Genomic DNA, 23,091 nt, shown 5'->3' with positions numbered 1-23,091 from the left:
AAGAATCTGAGCCTTTGTAAGAGGCTGACCAGAGTTGTGCACTGGGACGAAGGGACCCATCTTGCTAGGAAAACGACACTGAACCCCCTGCTGCTCAGCTCACGCAAACGTATAAAGTCACACCATGTATGTTTAATACACTAGCAAAATATTTATTTTATAATGATAAAACAGAAGTGAAGGATTTCTTTTTTGGTGTGCACCAGTAATTGTAGTAAAAGAATAAGGGGATTAATGGACTCTTTATACATTTCAATGACAAAAATTCATAAAGGTTAGCATCAAATTCAACTGTTCTCCATTTACAAGCATAAAACTTACCATAATACCCCCCAAACACATATATAAAGAATTATAGTTTTAAAATCTATAAAAAGTAAAAAATATACAGTCAGAAGATCTAACTCTTATTCAAATCTTTAATATAAAATTGTAAACATTTATTTACACAAAGGAAATGTGTATAACAAAATTTTGAGCACCCTTTTCAATTGAATTGTGGTTTTTGGAAGGCAGTGGATGTTGCACAGTGACACTCTCACCTTTCCTACCCAACCAAAACCGCAGTTTATAAATAAAGCCATGGGCGGCTGGCTAGGTACAGTTCAGGGGAGCTACATTTTATTGCTCTGAAGCTGCAGCAAATGGAAAGCCCAAGTGCATATACAGACAGCTACATGTTAAAGGGCGTAAGGGCAAAGCCCAGCCCTACCCATGCACCTCTTTCATCCAAACCGTGTTCTCATTTCCATTGAACTGTTTCAGTATCGTTACAGTGACACCAGATTTTTAACAGTCTGATCACATTACGTGCACAGGGACCAAAACCAGAAGCAAGGGCTGTTTTCTTCTACCAGGTCAAATGCTGTTTGGATCCAGTTCACATACAAAGGCCAATGGGCATTGTAAGCCAGTTTGCCTACAATCACACTTAATTTTAGTTCAACAGTACCGTGAAAAGGCCCTGTCACAAAACTCAACACCTTCCTGAACAAACCCTCTGGTCATATGGGGCAATATCCACCTTAGCTTCCAGAAACAGTGGAGGAAAAAGTACATCTGCATCTTCCTGGACATTAAGCTGGACTGCCTTTTTGGAAGTAATAACGCAAACAGCAGATGTTCTCTTCCTCTGATTAAGAAATTAAAACTGGATGGATTGTATTTTGACTTATTCAGAACAAAGTCTGTGTGCAAAACCTACTGGAGAATGTAGCAGATTTCACCACACTCTAAACAGGGAAGAAAGAAGAGCTGAATCCTCCTACCCTGTTATTTCTCTCAAGTGTTTGTGGGGGGGGGTCACGGAAGGGGGAAGGGAGGAGAGGGTGGAAGCAGTGACACTGAAGGATGTCACTTGAAATTATGAGGTCCCAAGCACCCCCAACAGGAAGGGAAGGCACACTGGTGCAAAGTTAACCCTTAAAAAAAATAATACAGCAAACACTTCTTCCCCTGCCATTGCTAATTTACCTATACTCTAATGACACTTACCTTGGACCAGCGTTTGGTTTGACAGCAAACCAAACTCACCAGCTCTTTGCTTTGATTGCCAGTATAAGAAAAGTTAGCATCAGTTATTTGCATCTCAACTACTTATTCTAGAAAATATCTGAAGTGTCAACAACCAAAGTCGCTAACACTTTTGTCTTCCCATCCAAAGACAATCTTAGTTAAAAGTTCTACCAGGGATTAAGCCTGCTTCAGTGAAGTTTTATCCTCTATTCAACGGTGGGATCCACTGATCAATGCACATTGTTCACCGACAGTTCAACATGACACAAGATCAAATCTATTTAACAGAGCGCAATTCATCCACACTAGATAAGTGTGCTGGACAAACCATGTTCCATGCATATTTGGAAAGGGTTAAAGTATTAGTGTTAAAAAGCAGTTTTTAAAAAGTGCAAATTGTCTGATGAAGAAGCTGCAGATACAGTAAAATATTTTCCTTCCTTGAATTCAATGCTATCCTTCACTTCTCCATCACCCACTCTGGAAAAAAACCCTCTCACACATCTCTGCAGTGCAGAAAACTCCCAAAGAAGCCTGTCCGTCGAAGGAAAATGCTTTTAAAACACAATGCTGGGTTTGGCTAGAAAGTTTAAAGGAGTTCTCAAGGAAAAAAAAAAAGTGGATTTAGAAAGGGAAGAGGTATTTGTGCATTTAAAAAAAAAGCTTTCAACTTTATTTTCATTTTAAAGTAAAGATTAAGGCAAGGTGGTTTGTTGGTGGATAAGGGATTTTTTTTTTTTGGTAGAAAGTAAGGACTTTGGAACACTTCCTGCTCCCATTGTGGTTTTTGTCCTTTCTGAGACTTGACCCCAACATGGATGAGGTCTCCTTGGGCTGAGCTGAGGAACCAGCATCTGCTTCAAGGGATATTAAAGGAATAAACCCACCTGTCTATAGAAGGATTATCAAACTCATAACCCAGTATTAAAAAAAGTATTTAAAGGGGGAGACTTCGATATCGGAGCAACCCTGATACAAGTATTCTCCCAGGCTGCCTGTGCTATTATTGCTGATAAGGACTTCTCACCTCTCAGCCAAATTCTTTTTTCCTCATTTTACCCTGAAGTGACAAAGTTTTGTGCTCATTGTGTCACTGCTAACTTTGGGGAATGAACTGATCTCAAAAGTTAGTTTTACTTTTTACAACAAAGAAAACTAGATGAGCTGTCATGAAGCAAAGCCTTCATTTAAATACAACTACCTTTGGAAATAAGTTATGAAGAAACAGGTGCAAAGTAAATGGCTTTACAATTCATGTTAAAACTACTATAGTTTAAAAGTTCTCCCATAAGAAATTCCCCCTTTAAACACAGCAAGGTATAAGCCAAGAACTGTGCCTCTCTACAACAGAGTGCAAACTGCAGCTTAAAAGACTACAATCTATTAAGAAGACTACCTAGGCTAACTGGCCAGGTTTTAACACTTTCTTTCATCTATCACCAGCATCTAGAAATATTTACTGTGAAATATCACTTGCTTATTGAGAGTACAGGCACATGCTTCAGCGATGGAAAAAAAAACAATTCAAAAACATCCTGCAAGCGTACTCAGGTGCATACAGCCTCTTCTCAAATAAAAAGTCAGACGTTTGATGACAGTACTACAATAGCATGTCAAGCTATGAACAATAATGATTGCAAGTAATAGCTGCAGGAAATTAAGCCCTAAACACAATTTTTGCAACTACTTGCTTTCTTTCTGCACTATTTCTGTGGAACATTATCTTTAAATAATTCAAAATTTTAATTTTAGAACACTGCAAGTGAGATTTCTGAAAGGCTGGCTAGGACACGCACAATTTTGTTTGACCTGTTCAGACGTGCGACTCCTTAAAGACACTAGGATAAAGCGCACTGCTCCTGCAGACCTGCTTGGTGCGCCTTTACCGTGTATCAACACTCATTGAGAAGCAGCTCCAGTCCCTTTACCAACCATTTACCTCTAATGCCTGCAACTCTCCTCAATGCCACAGGTTTTTTGGTCCAAGTGTTGTTTTATGTTTCATGAAATAATTAAAAAAAAACAAAGTAGAACCCCCACCCCAGCCCATTTTTAATGAGTTCCCAACAACTCATCCAAATCATTCATCCACTCCTCTGAAGTCCTGTTTTTCAGCAAAGAGTCTATCAGATCTGTGTCACCAGTTAAGTTCTGAAGTCCATTATTGCCCGACTGGCTGCTGTACGCAAAAGGCAGCTCCTGACTGGTTGTCCTCACGGGGTACCCTTGACTACAGTGCATATTACCTCTGTTGGGCATTTGCTGATTTGGATTCTGGTTGAAAGCATTCAGGTCGGGAACAGTCTGGTTCATGCCAGGCAAGACTTGCTGTGAGGGTACCTGCTGTTGCGTAGGTGCGTTTGTCCGCTGCTGCGAGCCTAAAGACGATGACAGCATCTGCCCAGAGACGGCAGCGTTCATAGAGGTCATTGGTCTGCTGGTGCTGAGGCTTACCTGAGGCATTCCTTGAGCAAACTGTTGGTTGGCCATCTTTAGATGAGTTTGCTGCATGTGGAAAGAGGAGCTGGCAGTAAACGGTCCCAAGCCACTGTTTCCTTGCGTCTGGTTATTAATATTAGGGATACCTTGGTGTTGCCAAGATGGATTTTGAGCCCCCATAGCACCCGGTACTCTTGCCATCTGTGGCTTTGATAAGGTTGGATTCAGTGCGCCTTTATTGTGCTGTTGAGAAATACTTGAGTTCGCTAAGGTATTCTGCCCGTAGCCAGCAGGAACAGCAGCACCCTGGCCCAAGCTGCCTTGTCTCTGCATCGGTGGCTGTCCATTGGCACTTTGATTTGCATGCTGGGGAACCATCTGTGTCATACCCGACGCCAAGTTGTACAATCCCCCTCGCTGAATGTTTTGCATATTGGTATACTGAGTCACCCCCCGATCCTGCTGGCTGGAGCCCGACTGGAGCGGAGGAACAGAACTGTGTCCAGGTCCCATCTGAATCATGTTCTGGGGCTGAGGAAACATCCGTGGACTGCTGGAGCTGGACTGTCCTAAATTACTGACCCCAGGCATGGCTGAAGATGACCCTGAAACACAAAGAAATATTTTGTACATTAACTACCTCGGTTCAACCAGAGACGATCTAGGTGTGTAGACTCTATAATCAAGAAACAAGGCGTAGCTGCATTTGTATAAAGCAATTTATGCAACCATCACAAAGACGGCAGTACTTTAATTAAGTAAAAAGGGTTGTTAGCACTTCTACCTTGATCTCAAACACAGATATGCCAACGTCCTAAAAAGTCGGAATGCCACTTCTAAGACTTCAGAATCATGAACTTAAAAATAAAAAATTAGGCTTTAAAGACAAGATTGTGGTTATTTCTTTGTGAACAGAAGTATACGCACATACTTTTAAGCACATGCACAATTTGATAGCCTGTTAAAAAAAAATCACTTACTGCACACATGCATTGTCAGTTATTCTGTGCATACACAAGGAGTCTCTTATTCTACAACTGCAGGATTTCCAGTCCTGTGCTTTTATAGTTCCGGAAACGTATTCTCTATAACTTTCAGAACTTTTTTGTTTTGAATTTCCATAGTGAAACATTCATTTTATTAATATGCAATGTTGATAACCAAGAGGATTTGCAAAAATAAGGCTTCTCAGAGTCTTCTAAATTCAGTTAAAAAAAAAAAAAGTTTTTCCCTGTAGAAGAAACAGCCCCCTACTTAAAACAAAAAAGAACAGAGAAGCACTGTGAAGTGTAATTCCTATAATACATTCCCTCTCCACACTTCTTAGTCAACAACCAAGGGAAACTTACCCTAACTAAAACCTTCTCTACTTCTGAATCAAAAAGCTACACGCTTTTTTTTTTTTTTTCTTTTTAACTATTTTTAAGATAGGTGAGTAACATTGGCTGTACACTGAATTAATAATTAACTTGTGTTATGGGGCAAGAAGGGAGGTCTTACTGGAACAGCAGAGCAAAGAGATAGTACGCATACCAGGATTTAAAATGCAGAAAACAGTTACAATCATTGCAACAATGAAAAAAAATATGTTCATTATAGCAGCACATACTCTACTTCTAACAGATGTACTAATGTACAAAAGTGGCAGGAGAAAAAGTATTTTTGTTCCTGGTATTTCTTCTGCCGCTATTCCAACTACCATGTGTGCTTACCTGTGAACTGTCCAACCTGCTGCTGGTACGGGTTCTGTGGCTGATCCTGATACTGGGGAGGCGGTCGAGTCAGGTGCCGCTGCAGCTGCTGCTCTTGCTGCTGCCGCTGTTTCTCCTAGGAAAGGTTCAGTGCAAGACAATTAGAAAGCAGGTCAAGCTTTTTCCAAGGGTGACTACCTTGGATAAAAATCCGAGATATCATACTTTTACATGAAGCTGGTAATTATAGGGGCTTCTGCAGCCTTAAAGTTCTTTCAGACCTTTGTTCTTAAGGTTCAAGCACTCAGTTTAATCTGATGAGTGCCGAGGCTAGGAACTCAGAGACAAGAGGACAACTCATTAGAGGAGTTATTGCAATGCACGTCTGAAGCCTTTAGACTAACATTCCTGACTCCCAGTTATTTTTTTAACGAGTAATACGTTCAGACATTTTCAGCAATATTCTAAAGACACTAACAGTTGCAAAGAGAGGAAAAGCAAGCAAGTATAAAAAATTCACACATACTTTTTTTTTTCTAAACTCTTTGCCCCCAGATGAATTTTTTTAATTGCAAAGAGCTAAAATAGAAGTCATAAATTGACATTTATGTAGCATTATGCAGAAAAGTAAAAACGTGTAAATGTTTTCCAGGCCTAGTTTTCAAAACCAAAACCATATACAAACCCAAATTATTATATACCATGGGTTTTCTTCAAAGCTTATGGAAAACTATAGAACTAAGTTTACAAGAGGAACTATGCAAGTTTTGTAACAACTGTTCAAAACCATTTTCTCAACAATTCACTTGTTCATTGTAAGAAACCCTGCTAATGATTCAAAACCATCTTGCCTTTTAAAAAAGTATCCAGCCTGTACCTACATTATGATAAATTCGTTAGAAAAATAAAATAAGCAGATTTTCTATTAGGGATATTTTGGGAATAAAGGCAATTTAAAGCCACAGGGGAGAAGGAGAGGGTGTGTGTTAAGTACATGCACTAAAAGTACACCTGGAGATCTTAGTATAAACAGCCAACAGGCTGCTTTGACAATATAAAACACAACCAGGGCAGCATTTCTGGCTCATCTTCCACAGGTGACTCCAAACAGACTGAAATTTTGAGAGAATTTGGAAGCGATACAATCCACAACTACCCACTTTTCTAAAAGCTCGCACAAGGCACAAGAAGTGACAGAAATTCCCTTCCAAGAGTTCTGGGGCAAAGACACACGCAATAAAAAAAGAAAAGAGAAGAAACTAGTGCAATGTAGCAGAGAGGCAGATACACATTACTACCATTGTTTTGAAGTGTCTACAACTACGAAGCTGTCGAGACATGCAGAGGAATGAAGAGGGCAGGCTGTTTGACAGAAAGGACCTGCTGCTTGCAGGACCAGTCAAACCTGAAAGATGCTGACCACAGAAGGCAGGGAGAGATGCCACAGCTCTAAGAGAAACCAAGAGCTGCAAAAGCCTGGCTCAGCACAAAAAGGAAGATGCAGAACACCAAACACAAAGAAAGCTTTCGAGTGGCAGGGAAGTTACCTGAAACTACCATTCTCCTGCACAACAGAAATCGACCAATTCAGTAACCTTTCTGTTAAGCTACACCCAGCACCATCCGTATCTGAATAATTAATTATCACAAGAGAACGCTAACAAGATCTAACTTTTGGGCAGCACAGAAATATGTCAAATGCAGCATCCAAACCTTTTCCCCCTCCCTCCACACCAGACGCTGATGATTTCTCTGTTTGTACAGTGCCAGTGCTTGGAACACGCCTGCAGGGGCTTTTCAAAAATGCAGAAAAGCACAGATGACAGGAATAAGGCCCTTTGGGCTGAATCCCAACTGAAAGACTTGCAAAAGGTTTAAAGCTTTGGAAGGTTCACACAAGGAGCCTGTTTTCCTGAGAGAGACTAGAGCAGCTTTCTGCACAGTCTGATGGATAGCACAGTTAAATTCTTTTGGCAGGATAAGATGCAGTTGGATGCAAATGTCTAATTATTTTCCCCAAATAAACAAATGAAAGATGGTTTAAAATTTGAAACATGAACTGTTGTTGCACTCACGGAGAAGAAAGGCAGAACACAACCAGCTTACAGAGCCCCTTGCTCATTGTTTCCATTTTTAAAGCTCTCCAAAACATCAAGGGTATCCCAACCTTTTCTTTTATTATTTTGCTCTGATTTCACTTGCCTTTCTTCTTTCACAAAGAATTATACCATCACTGGTATGATACCTTCTGTTCCTGTAGGTATTATCTCACATTTCAACACTATTAAATTCTACCTTTTTTATTCTTTTTGTTCACAATTGTGCCTTGTAACAGAAAAACCAAGTCATGGCAATCAAATGCTATATTTTGCAGTTAATTTTATATAAAACAAAAGAGCAATTCTATTTATGATACCAAAGCATCTTGTAGTTTCCATCCCGTTTTGTAAGGTGAGAGCATTTCTGCAAGATCTCAAACAAGTCCACCAAAGTCAACGCAAAGACGACTGCTGGCCCCGCTTACCTGCTCAGCCAGAAGATGTTGTCTCTGCTCCATTAGGAACTGCTGCTTCTGTTGCTCCATGAGCAAGTGCTTTTGCTGCTGCTCCCTCTGCTTTTGCTGGTCCATCAGCATTTGGTGCTGTTGCTTCATTACTGCTGCTTGCTGCTGATTGCTGAGATAAGGTGGGTTGCTGTGGTTGCCTGCCATGGTGACATTGGGAGCTTGGGCACCAACACCAGGGCCCGGGACAGAAACAGGGACACGAGGAACATTAGGAGACGGGTTTTGATCCTGCAGAGTATTTAAAAAAAATGATGTGAGTTACAGAAGGAGGTCAGCCTCCAGAATTTAGAAACAGTGTGCAGTCACACAGACGAGGAGACACTTTCATAGCGATGTCCACAAGTTGTATTATTTTTGTGAAGGACAAGGGAAAGAGAATTTATAAATGAAGTCTACACAGAAAGGGGAATTATAACACCTCAGAAAACCAGAAATCGACAGTTATTGCTTACTTTTGCATTTACACTGTTTAATAAAAAATAGAACGGTTTCTTTCATCTTCTCATCTTTATGCAACAGCTTCTTCACCCGTGAAGTTTTTAATGGAAAAAGCAAAGTGTGACACAGTATTCAATTCAGCTAATTAAAGACAGCCAGACACAGAAGTGAGAGTTTGGAGTTACGGCCAGAAGCTCCCCAAGATTCAGGAACAGAGGCTTTAACTTCGGCCTCACGTAGGGCACTTTCCAAATTCCAGCTCAGATGGGTGACCGTGGCTTTGCGTGCTGCTGCTCAGCCGGAGGAACGGCGCCAGTTACAAACAGCACTTCAAATGCATCCACCGGAACTCTGGTTAACGTGGTTGCAGCTTTTCAAACGCTGTTTTGGATTTTCATCACACAAAACATTTATTTATATCCTGCCTCTTCTGTCAACATTTAATTCAGCAAGTTTATGCCTCTCTTCCTAAAGTTGCCTTCTTTTTTTTATAAAGCATCAGAGTTTACTATTCACAGGTGAATAAAGATATCACTGATCAAAATGAAGAGTCCTAACATTTTTTTAAGGATCCAACCACCACCATATTACACAGGAAAAAATACTACTATGATAATAATTTTTTTTTTTTTTTAATTAATTTTCCATAAGTCTGCTTTTTTGGTTTTGGAGATAGGAAGTTGGGAAAAACATGATACCACTAAGCAAGTCATATATAGAATGATTATCATTCAAGACCTGATACTGTCCTCCTTACACTAGTGAATCCATTTGAAATTTGACATTTTTTATCGTTTTCAAGCACTGTTCAGTCTCACTTCTAATTATGCAAACAGATATTACTTTCACAGACAGAATTCAGCTAACGGTCCAGGCTGCTGGCTCTCACTTGCTGCAGTTCTGTAAGAAATCACAAGCCAAATAGAGGCAACGCTGCGCTAAGTTGTTCTATATGCAAGCTTTTGAGAAATTCTCCAGAAGCATGCATCGGAATTTCTGTTATTTCAACGCAAGTGTGACAGCATAGATGAAAGGTCGTCTTCAAGTTTTTCAGCAAGAGAGACAACAATCATCTCTACCCTTTCCCTTCTTCTTCCTCCATCAAAAATATCATTAGATCGTTACTTCAGCTAGCTTTTAAAGAGATTAAATTTGTGCCTTATGAAGCATGTATTATCGATCTCACGTTTTTATTTTTACATCAGTGTGGTCTTTACCACAGATTAATCAGATCTTTCTGTCCCACATTTCTCATTTTGCTTTACTGAAGAAGCATGCTACTAGAGTTGGAGCTCCAACAGCTTTTGCAAAAGTAGCTTGAATTCTTGTAACAAAAGCCTGTTTCTCAACAAGTCCTCCAGCAAGCACATTGTTGGGACTCTGTAATGTGTGCCTGCAAGTCCCTTCCCCTCCATCCACTGTAAAAATTTCTACCTGCAGCGTACCTGTAATATCAGCTACATACCGTTATCCTTTTATTGCAAATTTCTTACAGCTCATAAGGCAAAGAACTGCAACCTGGAATTCTCCTTTACAGGAAAGCCTGAAGCACATTGCTTCAAGCAAACAAATATTACCATTATTCTTAAAGACATATTTCTCTCCTATCCCATGCTTCCCCGATTCCCAGAGACTTAACCAATAACAAATTCTCAGATTTGAAAACCCCAAGGAACACCCAAGAAACCAGGAATGCAGACTCCGCCTCCATCTCTCTTCAAAAAAGCAGCAACCGAAGGCGTATCTGTTTATAGTAAGCCAACTCTGACAGAAGTCAGGGACTAAAAAGAAGGTAAAGAAAGCAAGGCTTCTCTCAGAACACAGTTTAACACTGCAGTTTTATGAGTTATTTCAGGCAAAAGTTTACAAAGCATCCATTTATCTTTGTAAGCAGAACCTTCTGTGAAGTGTGACATAATTTGTTGCCCACGAAATATATTAGGCTGGAAACCACACATTAACAACGTGACCTAGAATTGCATATTAAAACTGTCCTGAGTGGAAAATACAGTTCTTGATTCTTGCCTCAGCATACTGTGTGTTATCATTTTCTTCTTTAAAAACATGCGGCAACTGTTTTGAAACACCACCAAATAATCTGTACCCTTACTCTAGGTCTTACCTATTCAACAGCGTCTTGCAAAACCGTAAGTCTGCTGCTAAACGTAAGTAACAAAAATCCGAACATTTACCTGACTGTGCGGTAGCCGGTAGGCAATGTTTCCAGACTTCTGTTTCAACAGAATCATTCCGTTTTGGTCGTCGCTCACGTGAGCCAGCGGTTGCTGCTGGCGCTGCTGTATGTACGCCAACATGGGAGTCTTGTTCTGACCGGGTACCGTAACCCCCTGCTCACATTCTGCTTTGTAATGTGAAAGAGGTTTGGTGTTCCCATAGTCTAGCATCGAGCCTTGACTATTCACGGGGTTCTGGTTCATGCTGTTTTGCTGGTGACCCAGTATGTTCACGTGGTAATTGCCTCCAGCTCTCGGCGAGCTTTTATTTCCCATACTCGGCATCATGAGCTTCTGATTGTTGAAGTCCGGCTGGTACACTGAAGGGCTGGTGGGATTTTCCATGGTATATGGAACAGCCAACGGACTATGAGAAGGCCCAGACTGCTGCCAGGTAGACATCTGATTTGTCTGGTGGACTTGTGAAGCCTGTTGCTGGTTCTGCAACATCTGGTCTCTCTTCTGCTTGGCAGCGATCTGCTGGAGCTGATGAGCGGAGGACATTTCTTTGGCACTTCCTGCACCCTTCCCAGGTAACAACACATTGGGGAGAGGTCTCTGGACATTCTGAGAGTGGTTTGATGCCTGCATCATGGGCTGATTAGGATTTTCGGTCATCGACTGACTAGAAGGCTGAAACATAGCCTGAGAGCTACCAACTGCTGGAGAAGCGGCACTTACAGGCACAGAAGCACCACCAATAAACGCTGAACCTGAAGAAGTAGATCTAACCTGGGGAGACCCCATCTGTTCCTGTTCAAAGGGTGCTGGGGAAAATTCTGTCTTTATGTTAATATCTTGCGGCAAGGGAGTCTGTGCAGCTGAATTTGAAGAATCTGCATCTTTTTTCTCTTCAAAGTCTTCATTGAAGAGATCCTTCATGTCTTCATCGGGCACTGACCTGTTAAGCTCCTCAATAAGCTCCTTCCATTCTTGCTCGTTAAGATTAAGATCAGGCATCAAGTTGTTCTGAGATATAGAACCCCCTGCTCCAGCAATCATACACGGAAGATCATCTACAGGCTCCTGCTTCAGCTCTTTGTTCAAACTCGGAGGAAATGAGTCGTCAGCATCACCACCTCCATTCATTTGCAGGCTGGAATCTGGAAGACACTTCTTGCTAATGCCATCTAGCCCCATCGGATGTTTTCCATTAAGTTGCAAGGTATCTCCGCTGCCAGATTTCTTGTCAAGATGATGGAGTGGAGACACAGGGGGCATTCCATTGGAAGAACCACTTGCTCCACCAAGACCGTCATCACGACGCAATTTCTTGGACACAGAAAATACATCGCCGTAGCCGTTCTGCTGGTCTCCGTTCTGAGGGGAAGAAGCACTATCGAGCTTTCTTTTCACAGTCTCATGGAGCTGCTGAAAAAAAAAAAACGGAAGGTTTTAGATATGTAGTTTCATGTCTCATAGATTATTTCTTACCAGAGCATTGTCTCGGTCTGACTATGGAAAAAAAATGAATAAAACATTTAAGGTGAAAAAAAAAGTTTAAACCTTTGCTTTGATAAGATTTGTTTTACAAGTCATCATATGAGATGTAAAAATCTGCTAGGGTAAACCTTCAAAAGTAGGTGCTGAATCAAACAGTCTCTTCCTTCAAAGAGGAGAGCTGTCAAATACTGCCAACAACAAAAAGTTGAGAAATGGCATTGAATTGGAACGTATTATTATCTTTCCTGTTCAAAACGCAAAATCATTGCAGAATAGTAAGACTCAAATTTTAGATGAGCATAACAACCTGTATTTATCTGGCCTGTGTACATACTGTGTAATTTCCCTGCAAGACTGCTTGATAGAGCAGTCTCTTATTTAAATATTTAGAAAAAGGGAGGACCTTTTCTCTTGCAATCATAGTTTTTAGAGGACAGATACATATATAAATTTTGTACACAGTCACACTTCTGGCATTAGGCAAGACCAGTTTGTCACTAAGTAACGACTGTTTCACACTTATGTAAGAAGCAATTAGGAGGAGTTGGGTCGATTCTATAGTAGCAGAGTAAGGTTATTCCTTTCCTCTTTTCTCCTAGAGAATCTGCCCCCTGCTACCCTCTGCACCATGACCACTAGAACAGCAACCAGCTCTACAGCTGCTTGTCTCATAGACGGTGAACACACATATTCTTTTTCTTGCAGTGCCACCTAGAAGCAACCAGGGAGTACAGCAACAGCACCTCAGTTCTACACGCAGAGCTTGGGACCTTTTGTCCAACTTCTCTTTTCTGGCAGCTTTCTTTCCAATATTCTTCCCAGCGACCCCAAAAACATCTGAGAGCAGAATTCACGCACACATCAAAGGTGACTGGCAATTTTTACTTCCCTCAGGTACATCTTGTAAGAAACCTGGGCTCTGCTTGCACTGGAATCGCTACACCAACACAGACAAACCTGCAGGGCAGAGACATTGCTCAGAGGGAAAGCCTCAGCCTGCAGAGGGAAAGCTCCCGTCAGCTCCCCTGACCTGTAAAAGATGCCTTTGTACATCCCAGCAGGACACATGAGGAGAATCCCCACAAAAAGCCATTCGTCTGAAGTGCGGTTCACCGAACAATAGTTCTCTCAGATGGCAGAAAAGGAGCTCATTAAACAAACCTCAAGACAAGTACGCTTATTTTCATACGCAGTCTCCATAATGCAGTCCACTAAGCCCTGGGGAAAACTGTCTCATCCAAGAACAAACAGGGGAAACCTCAAAATCCCTGCACTAAAGCAAAAGGTTGTACGTAGAGCCAGCATAAATTATCAGAAGAATTTTACAGCACTTGCCTGGGCAACAACATGCTTTGATTTAAGGATAGGACTGGATCATAGCATTTTAGTTTTATTTATTTATTTATTTAAATAGCCCACAGTTAACTGATTCTGGAAACAAACACTGCTTAATGCTTGCATAGGTAGCGGCAAAACCTCGTTTTTCTAAGAGGAATGGACTGCAACTTCCAGGAGACCATGACCTTTTGGCTATTTCATGGAAATAGCAGCCAAGTAATGAGATTGGCAGAAGACCTACTTAGAGGAGGTACCCATTTGGAGAGGAGGCTGGGTCTTAAATTCTCTTCATTTCAACATCCAAGTAGAAGACCTAGAACAATTTTTTTCAATTAATGAACAAATAAAGGAAATTTACTTTTTCATAAAAAGGTGAAACAAGCAACAGAAAGCAAGGAAGCTTCAGCTCCACTGCAGCATTTGGCTTTCAGCAAGCTTCCTGTTGTTTACTTTGCACTCCGACTGGGAAAACTGAAGCTCAAGGTGGATGAGTAACTTGCCCAAGGTCATATGAGTCAATCAGAGATTGGGAATGAATCCTCCTTAATTCTAAATCATTAAGGAAAAAACACTCCCTGAAAAATGACATACAAATAATAATTTAGTATTGTACACGGAATGTATTCTTCTTGTAGTTGAAGCGAATTTCTGTATTAACGTGGGACTTACGGCCCTCGGAGCCACTGCTGGAATCGTAACTCATGCAGCCAACTCCAGGCAACTGGGACTGTGGTGGCATTACAGGTGTGACTGCACACAGCCACGGGCTGCAAAACTCACCTGGGTCTAAACTTATAAGCTGAACTTATTGTAGTCTAGGTAAAGATACAGACCCCTAATATCCATCACAGGCTCTTTCCCTCAGAAAACCTAAGATCTATCATATCTACACGGGTTTCACTGGTCATCATAGTGCTCAGATACCCAATGTGTAATTTCTTGGTGCTAGTTGCTCTAAACGAAGTCCTTTCGCCTCAAACTATATTCCTTTGTCAAAAAAAAAAAATTAAAGAAATATAACTTCAAAGGAATTCAGTAGTGAGGTAAAATTTGGGGGTGACTGCTTTCCAGCCTTGCTTCACCTCATCTCAATGTAAGATTAATTGAAAGATATCCTACCTGTACACAACAACCAGCAGACACGCAGGAAAGAAGAAAATCTGTATCTTTTTTTTCTGTACCAGAAAAGACTGAGCCCAATTCGTAACCAGGACATTTAATTTCTGAATTTTAGAAACTATTAAACAGTAAGTCTCCGCTGAGGTTTGTGCTACTGCAGTTACCCTACCAGCAACACAGCCAGCTAACCAGCTGAAATTAACCTTCTAACAGCGCTCCATTTTCCACCTCCATTCTTCCCTCAAGAAAGGATCGTGCTACAAAAGGTTGCAGGAGCCAAAAGTTACAGGCTTCTTCTCCTGTCTCATTAGTAATACATCATGACACCTTCTATGTATTCACGTTTAACTTTCTGAATAGCACAACCTGAAATTCTCACACCAACCATATTCATACAGCTGCTCTGCCAATAACGTAACCTCCTCTTGCGAAATACCTTTCTTGTGCACCACCTCAGCTCTTGATTTCCTAACAGAAGGAGAAATGTTAAATTCAGTTCCTCCCGTTTGTCTGTCTCTGTATAATTAAAGCCATTTTTGGGGGGAAAAAAATAACAGGGAGCATGTGAGATACGAGTCAGACGGCAAGTTATCTACATATCAAGCTGCCCCAACAGAGTTCTCGAGGCAAGAAAAACCTGTTCTCTTCTGCCAAAACTCAAACAAAACAAAAAAAAAAGCACCAACAAAAATAAAATGTGCCTTGCTACTCACTAAGAAAATCCCTTTAGCATTAATTTTCTGTCCGCTACCGTTTTGTAAAGCACGGTGGCCCTCTGGTATGCTGTTCCTGGTTTCCTTAAGAGCATCAACCCACTTTATTTATAACACACAAGCCGATTTCCATTGTCACAAGATCAGACAAACGTATTCCTACTTTCTCGGCCTTATCAACTTCCCAACAACAGATGAACCTCCAACCTCTCTGCACCAAGCCCATTTAACTTTGCCAAAAACTATTACCCCAAAAGCACTTATCCAAAGTATTTAAAGCCATAAAACATCTATTAAAAAAAAAAAAAATGAAGAAACAGGCATCAGCCTCTGCCTTCGGCCTAAGACAGGACACAGGCAGTTAAAGCAGCACTGGCCATAGCCTGCCTCTCTTCAGCATCAGCCAGAGCCGCACTTCAGTCACACAGCCACAACAGTCCACAGCAGGGGAACAAATAAATTCACTTGGCAGGGGAACACACGCCAGTCAGGCCCTAACCGTGGCTTCCTCGTGTGCCCAGCACAAACAGATAAAACGCAGGTATCAGCCCTGACAACAAAAGGGGTGCCCAACCCAGGCAGTCTCTGACCCCATAACCCCCAGTACATCCCCGCCCCGCAGGACTAGGCCGCAGGGCCACGATGCCAGGGGTGCCCAAACGACAGGGCTCCTGTCAGAAAACGCACAGCACAGGCCAGGCCACATCAGTAACTGTGATAAGCTGCGCTCGACATCCACCTTAAATCCCCAGTCCCGTTTACCTCAACGATGCTGAGCCAGACGGCAGTCTTACTGCACAGGCACGTCAGCAGGCTTCATAAAAGCTGGCCACACACTAACACTTTTTTTTATTTTTAATACCACACAAACTTTTTTTTTTTTTACAAGAAAGATTATTCCAGAAATCAAAACACAAGAGTCAAACAACCGATACCTGAAATTACTTTTAGATAATCATCTGAAGCCAACAGCATTTCAATACATTAGAACTTAAAGAAGCAGAAAAAATTAGTTCACATTATTCTCTTGCAAACAAGAAATTTCCTACTGCTGAGTTTTGAATTGACTAACCACAATTTAAACCTACTTTTCTAAAAATGCTGAAGACAGTAAATATTTACATATATGTAGTTACAGAAACTGCATGCATTCTGAAAAATACCTAGTAAAAATGATAGAAACAAAACTAAAAATCTAGCTTGTATGCCCTGCCTTTTAGGCTTGATAATGACGTTCCTGTTTATTTTTTTGATGCATCTGTTACAGATATTAAATTGTTCTTGCCAGATTCAACAGAGCTTAAAACTTTTCTGTCTTATTTCAAATAAGTTTACGGTGTCAATCTTAGAATCATGTCTACAAGGATTTGTCATGACGTACCAGCAAGAGACACACTGCTGGCCATTTTCACAGAAGAAATGCTGTATTACTCTACAAACTAATAACAGTCTAGTTGCAACATGCCTTCCAGCTAGATACCGGCATTCTCACCTAGAAGGGGAAACCAAATTAGAAGGTATCAGTTTGTCTTCAGTGGAAGTGGTGGCACTGCAGCACAGATAAGCTCCCAAGGACCAGAGCTTACAGCAGGGCCTCTACAGGCACAGCTGGATCCTCCTTTCCTGCCTGGCTGAGGACAGAAGCAACAAGGATGACAACCTCTTAAGCTGGAAGAGCAATGCAAATATCAGGAATTGCAATGTAAGGATATTGAATAGAAAAAAATAACACTGTGGCCACATGCTGTACTAAAAACTCCCCATTTACTGTGCATCTATACCCAGCTTCCAAAGTCGTGCTCTCCCTGCGAGGAAAGCATTTTATTACCAAATGTGTTCCTGCATTCCAGCGTGTTGTCAGAACCAAACTGCTGGACTAATTTTAATTTTGACTTTTACTTTAATTCCAGAAGTCTTTTGTATTTGGGTGACTGCCTGCTGGAGTGAAGAAGGGCTGTGGATATGCACGGCTATAAATATCCCAGCCTGCATTAGTCACAAGGGGCAGCTTCTGCTACAGGAATTGTTCTGCTGAATCAAAAAAATGCTGTGCCTTCAGCTGCAGTGCCGGATCCTCCACCTCACTTGAACTTCAACAGCAGCAGCAGACCAGTCCCTCCCAGATCCGTACAATTTAGAAAGCATCACTGCATATCTAACCAGCCTGAGAAGGGAAATGTTTCAAACCTACAACAATACCTCACGCAGAATTAAAAGGAGACAGAAAAACCTGTCTGAGTTGTTGGGCAACAAGCTATCAGACTTGTCAGCAAAACCAAACAATGGTGGCAAGACTACACTGTACTGTAGTTACGTATAAATAATGTGGAAATAATTTGCTATTTTTGTGGTAAAACATAATTTCACAATTTAACACCCATATACCACAGCTTACACAAAAACGAGGTCTTCTGAATTGTTAGCATGCTGGCCTGGGCTTCGTTAGTGGAATGCCTGTCAGTACAACCCAGGCAATCTGTTCCCTTTACGATATTACTTCAGGTCCTTCCAACCATGAAACATTTCTTCGCTCTCCTTATACTTAAATTTCTTTCTGTACTTTTTACTTGGTGCCTTTGCTTCAGCTAGCACTTAGCTATTTTCGCTGTACAAATTTCAACGGCCAGTCAAACCATTTCAACTCCCAGTCAAACCCTTCAGGTTTAACACAACGCAACCCCAAGGCAGGCCACCGACTGGACTTCTCTGCCCGTTCCAGATATACCACCTGCAGCAGTCTAGGCAAAGCAAACCATCCACATGACAACTGTGCTCAGGTGGGGAAAACACTGGAAGAATCACTGAGCAGGTCTCCTTCCAAAATGCCACATCATAAAAAGATAAGATATATATAAATAAAATATATGGGAAAAAAAAAAGATGGAGATAAAAATCCATCTCTCGATATTCTCTTTACTCCCGTGTCAAGGAAGCGCTTGATGTTCAGCTCAGTGACACGCTGCGTTATAGCCTACCAGAGAAATACAAGGCAACCCTTCTAGTAGGCAGAACTTAAACAGTATTAAAATGAACTTTCTCAAAACAGAAACTGGCAAAGAGGAAAAAACATGCTAGGTGGCAAGTCCTTTCTCCTTCCAACTTCTCTGTTTCTCAAAAATATAAGATTAATACAAGAAATGATGCATTATTCAACTACTAAGCATCTCCTACTTTGAACATCATCTTCAACAACAGAGCATAAAGTAAATTTGAGTATTGAATTGTCCATTGAATTACTGTCTCTCTCTTTTTTAAATAGGGAGCTACCATTTTTCATCTTTTTCCTCAAATGAAGGACAGGCCTACATGGTGCACAAACCATCCAGAAGGATTTCTGTGTTGATGCTATATTCTCTCAATTTCTGTGTACTCACGTTCTAGCACTGCTTAGCGAGAAAACAAAGGATGAAGCCGTCCCTTACTTCTGCTTGTAACCGAGACCCATCTAGTTTCAGGACCTAAACCAGAAAAAACTTAGGGAGGACAAACTTACTTTCTGATTTGGGCCATGTGAAAAACCACACGAGACGTTACAAAGGAAGTGGCGGTGCTCACCGCGCTCCCCGTGACTAGTCTGGGTTTGCCAAGGAGAGCCTCTGGGAGCGCTTGCAACGGGCACACCTGCGGCACTGCAGCTTCAGGTCCTTCTGCTCCAAGCTCTCGGGTGCTAGATCACATACCCTTTACATTTACACAATTTGCCTTCCTTTCAAGGATCAAAATCAATGCTTTGAATACAGAGTACCAGTCTCCAAGAGAAAATTCATATGCAGCTTCATGGAAAACCGGGCCACAAGAGCAGCGATAGCTGATACAACGCACGTTTCGCTCATCTAATGGCATTCTTTTGAAAGGAATGTGTCCGGGATATTTTAAAACAACATAATTTTGGTGCTAATCCAGAGTTTACTGAATATTTTAAACCGTACCCACGTCCTTCCCATACAGAGTACATCCTTGGTCTTGGTAACAGCGACAGGTTACAGGCAATAGGTACAGCTGGAGGTAAAGTACCAACTTAGAGATGTACCTTTTACACCAAAGGAACACAACTAGCAGCAGAGGTTTCTTGTTGTTTTTCTTGTTGTTTTGTTTTTCAAAGCTTGAATTACTAAGCAAACCAACTTTATGCCCTAGTAACGAGATGATGAATCAGCAGCTGCAATTAAGCTTACAGTCATGTATCCTAGGAAGGAAACAGCAGGCCAGCACGAGGAAGAGTCATTCATACACTAAAACCCTCTTCTGTTGTGTAAATTGGCCACTGGCAGCAGCTTCCTGAACAAGAAGGGCTTCCCCAGATGTGCAGTGTATTTCAAAACCACACTGCTGTTGGGAGTCCTCATTATAATGGATGCTAATTAGATCAAATCCACATCCAAAGCAATTGAAAAGAAACAACACCAATGAATCAAAGACATCCTCCTCTTAAAGGATCAATACGAAGAAGAAGCACGGTGGCAGTTTAAGCAACAGGATTTGACATGCTAAAGAGCTCCGCAGAGTGTGCAACGAAAATGTGCAACGACGCACCATTAATGGATAGAGCCCCACATGAAAAAGCCTTAGAGCCCAGACAGGAAATAAACAGAAATCCCATCAAGTCTTTCAAAACAAAATATGAGTTTGAGTCATTTGTATTCTGACACGAGCTTACATTCAGCTGAGCCTACTAAACAAGAGCTACCCATGGAGTTTTACAGAATCACTGTCAGGAATGGGTAAGGTTTCCTCTCGTCCTCAAAGGCTCTTCTCTAACAGCCACCTCGAGTGCTCTACCACGAGCGCTGTGTCTTCAGAAAAGTCAGCGCGTCCGAGATTCGCACGTGTGTATTAGGAAGAATAATAACAACTCGGCTGAGAAACATCTTCAGTTCACGTTGCAAACCAAGCTGCGTGCCTGCTGCCTAGCGCTAGGTACGTTAAAGCTGACATGGATGTGCCATGTTTCACTGCTTCACACCGTGTACACTCACACCCGAGAACACAGCAAGCTCTGTAGCAATTCTATTTTAAAAACTACAGCTAAATGAGATCCAAGGCAGCAGAGAATCGTGTCCTCCCCTTCCTCTACTCCGATCAAACACACAGACCGTCTTAAAAATTGGGTTTAACGTATACGTTAACTTGAAACCACATCTGGTTAATCCAGCATCCCCTTTTAAAGGCACCCAAAACAGTACCGTATCATTGTCACGAAGGCCACCATTTAGAAATACCTGTTTTGGAGAAAGACAGGTATTATGACAGGCACCCTTTAAGAGGTTATCCTACTAACCTACGTTACTGACACATTAGCGCACAGCGGTACGTCTGAAGGGTTCAGAGTAAGTTAAGCAACAGCTATCTTGATATACAAACGTGGCTGTATGAATAAGTCCTGACAACCAGAAATGCTAGAGAGGCCAGAGAAACATTCAGATTTTGAGCTAAGCCAGTTTTTACTGGGTGGAGTGGGATTCCCATAGTGTTCACACCCACTGCAGCGAGCAGCAAATAAGCGGCTGCCTTCCTACTTCAAGTGGAGCTCTTTCCAAGATGCAGCAAAACTCTTATTTTTTAGTATCTCCTTGGTAATAAGCGCACCCGTATCAAGTACCCTTAACAAGTGACCCGATTAAACCCTGACGGATTACATGAAGGCACAAGCCAACAAAAACACCCCCCAAAGCCTCCGCAGCACCGACGATCCCCTGACAGATTCTGCAGGGACATTTTGGGTGAAACTCCCCGCAGTACAGCTCCCCAGGCTGCGCGGTCCCCTGAAGGAGCACAGCCACCGTCCGCAGGAACCGGTGAGCGACCCCTTAACCCCCTCCGCCCCCGGCAGCAGCTTTCAGCACCCTTCCAGCAGCCAGGGGAACGGAGTCAAGCGGGGCCGCAGCCACCAGGAGCTCCCGGAGGGGGGCTCGCTGCCAGCCGGTCCCCCCCCTCCCGGTCCCCCCCGGTCCCCCCGGCCCCCTTACCGCGATCAGCGTGCTGCTGCGGCCGTGCTGCTCGCCGCTCGCCGCCTCGGCGTCCAGCCCGTTGGCCCCGCTCCTGTCGGCGCTGCCCCCCGCGGCGGTCGGCGGCGGCGGCGGGGGGGGGAGCGGGCGGCGGCGGGGCCGGGGGCGGCTGCCGGTGCTTGCCGGCCCGCTTGGCCTTGGCCTGCAGGCAGCGCTGGTGCAGGGCGAAGGTCTGCTGGCGCTCCAGCTCCAGGCGCTCCGGGGACACGGCCTGGTAGCGGGACTCGCAGGCGCTGTGGTGCCGCCGGCAGAGCTCGATGCGGCGCCGGAGCCGCTCCATCACCGCGCTGTGCCGCGGCACCACGAACTCCGCCATGGGGCAGGGCGGCAGCACCATGGGCCGGGAAGGGGAGGAGAGCGGCCGCCGGTCAGCGGCTCCGCGAAACGGCCCTCGCCATAGCGGGGCTGCCCCTCGCCGCCCTTCCTCCCCCTCCTCCCCTTCCTCCTCCTCCTCCTCCTCCCCCCCCTCCTCGGCCCGGCGCCCCTACGGCTCCCCCCGCCCCACTTCCTCCTTCTGCCCCGCGGCCGGCGCCGCTCCGCTCAGCTCCCCTCTCCCTCAAGCCCTGCGCCCCGCTGTGCCCCCGGCCGGAGCCCGCTCGGCTCCCTCCCGCCCCGGCGCGGCTCGGCTCAGGCGCTGCCCGGCGGGCGCCGCTCTCAGGCGCGGGCGGGCGCCGAGCCCCGAGCCCCCATTGTTAGCCGCGCCGCCGCCATCTTGAAATTGTTTTTCCCCTCCAGAGCCGAGCGGAGGAGCAGGAGGCGGGGCTTCCTGGGTGGCGGGTGACGTCACGCCGCGCGGCGCGGCGAGGGGAGTGACGGACGGCGCTGCCGCCCAATGGGAAGGGGGGGAGAGGGGAGGAAAGGGGCGGGGCGAGAGCGGCCGGCAGGAGGCGGCCTGCGGAGGGTTTAAAAGGCAGGGGCAGGGAGGAGCTGGATAAGGGGGCGGGGCCTGCGGGTGATTGGCAGGTGGGCGGGGCTCTGATGTGCCCGCCCCGCGGGGCCGGGGAGCGGCTCCTGGAGGGGCCCCTGAGGTGAGGGCTCGGGGCGAGCTCCCCGGCCCCTGGGTCGAGCAGGGGAATTAATTAGACAACAGAAGGCAAACTCGAGTTAATTTATTTTATTTACATCCTCTTCGTGCGTAAGCGCGCAGCGCAGCCGCAAGTACCGGGGAAAGGCTCAGTGAGGCCACGAATAAATAACGCTGGGAAAGGTGCAGCCCTGACAGAAGGCGCAGGGCCTGGGGGGATGAAAGGCTGAGAGCAGGGTGCAAGGGAGAGCCCGGCCCCCGGGCACTGCTCTTATGGGACAAGCAGAGGAAGAGGCCGAGGATCAGCTCTGGCAGCCCTCAGCACTTCCCCCCATCCCTACCTGCTACCAGAAGTCAGCCTTGGATCAGACAACCTTGGTACATTTCAATAGTCCCCGGTGAATTATTGTGAATTAATTATGAATTACAGTTTCCATGCAGTTAACACTTCTACAGCAGGTTACCTGCAGCCTGATCAACTGCTTTCTGAGCACCACTGCTAGGAGACAAAAGACAAACTCCAGCCTTTTCTACTCTCCTACCCCGCTACAAGCACTCCCCCACCC

The 23,091-nt window shown here is 43.8% G+C and overlaps 1 protein-coding gene across 1 annotated transcript; it reads right to left on the bottom strand.

Moving 5' to 3' along the window:
- Nucleotides 1-127: 127 nt before the first annotated feature.
- On the bottom strand, nucleotides 128-22,249 carry MAML1 (mastermind like transcriptional coactivator 1). The gene is given in 6 exon segments (XM_080554896.1): nucleotides 128-4,559; nucleotides 5,667-5,781; nucleotides 8,170-8,439; nucleotides 10,842-12,254; nucleotides 21,463-21,583; nucleotides 21,585-22,249. Coding segments are annotated over 6 exon segments (3,165 nt in total). The 5' UTR covers nucleotides 21,839-22,249; the 3' UTR covers nucleotides 128-3,567.
- Between the last annotated feature and the right edge of the window lie 842 nt (nucleotides 22,250-23,091).

The sequence above is a fragment of the Anser brachyrhynchus genome, assembly GCF_964034855.1.
Source record: "Anser brachyrhynchus genome assembly, chromosome: 14".
NCBI classification, from domain to species: Eukaryota; Metazoa; Chordata; class Aves; order Anseriformes; family Anatidae; genus Anser; species Anser brachyrhynchus.
Note: the sequence above shows the minus strand (reverse complement) of the source record. Positions and strands in the feature narration are given on the sequence as shown.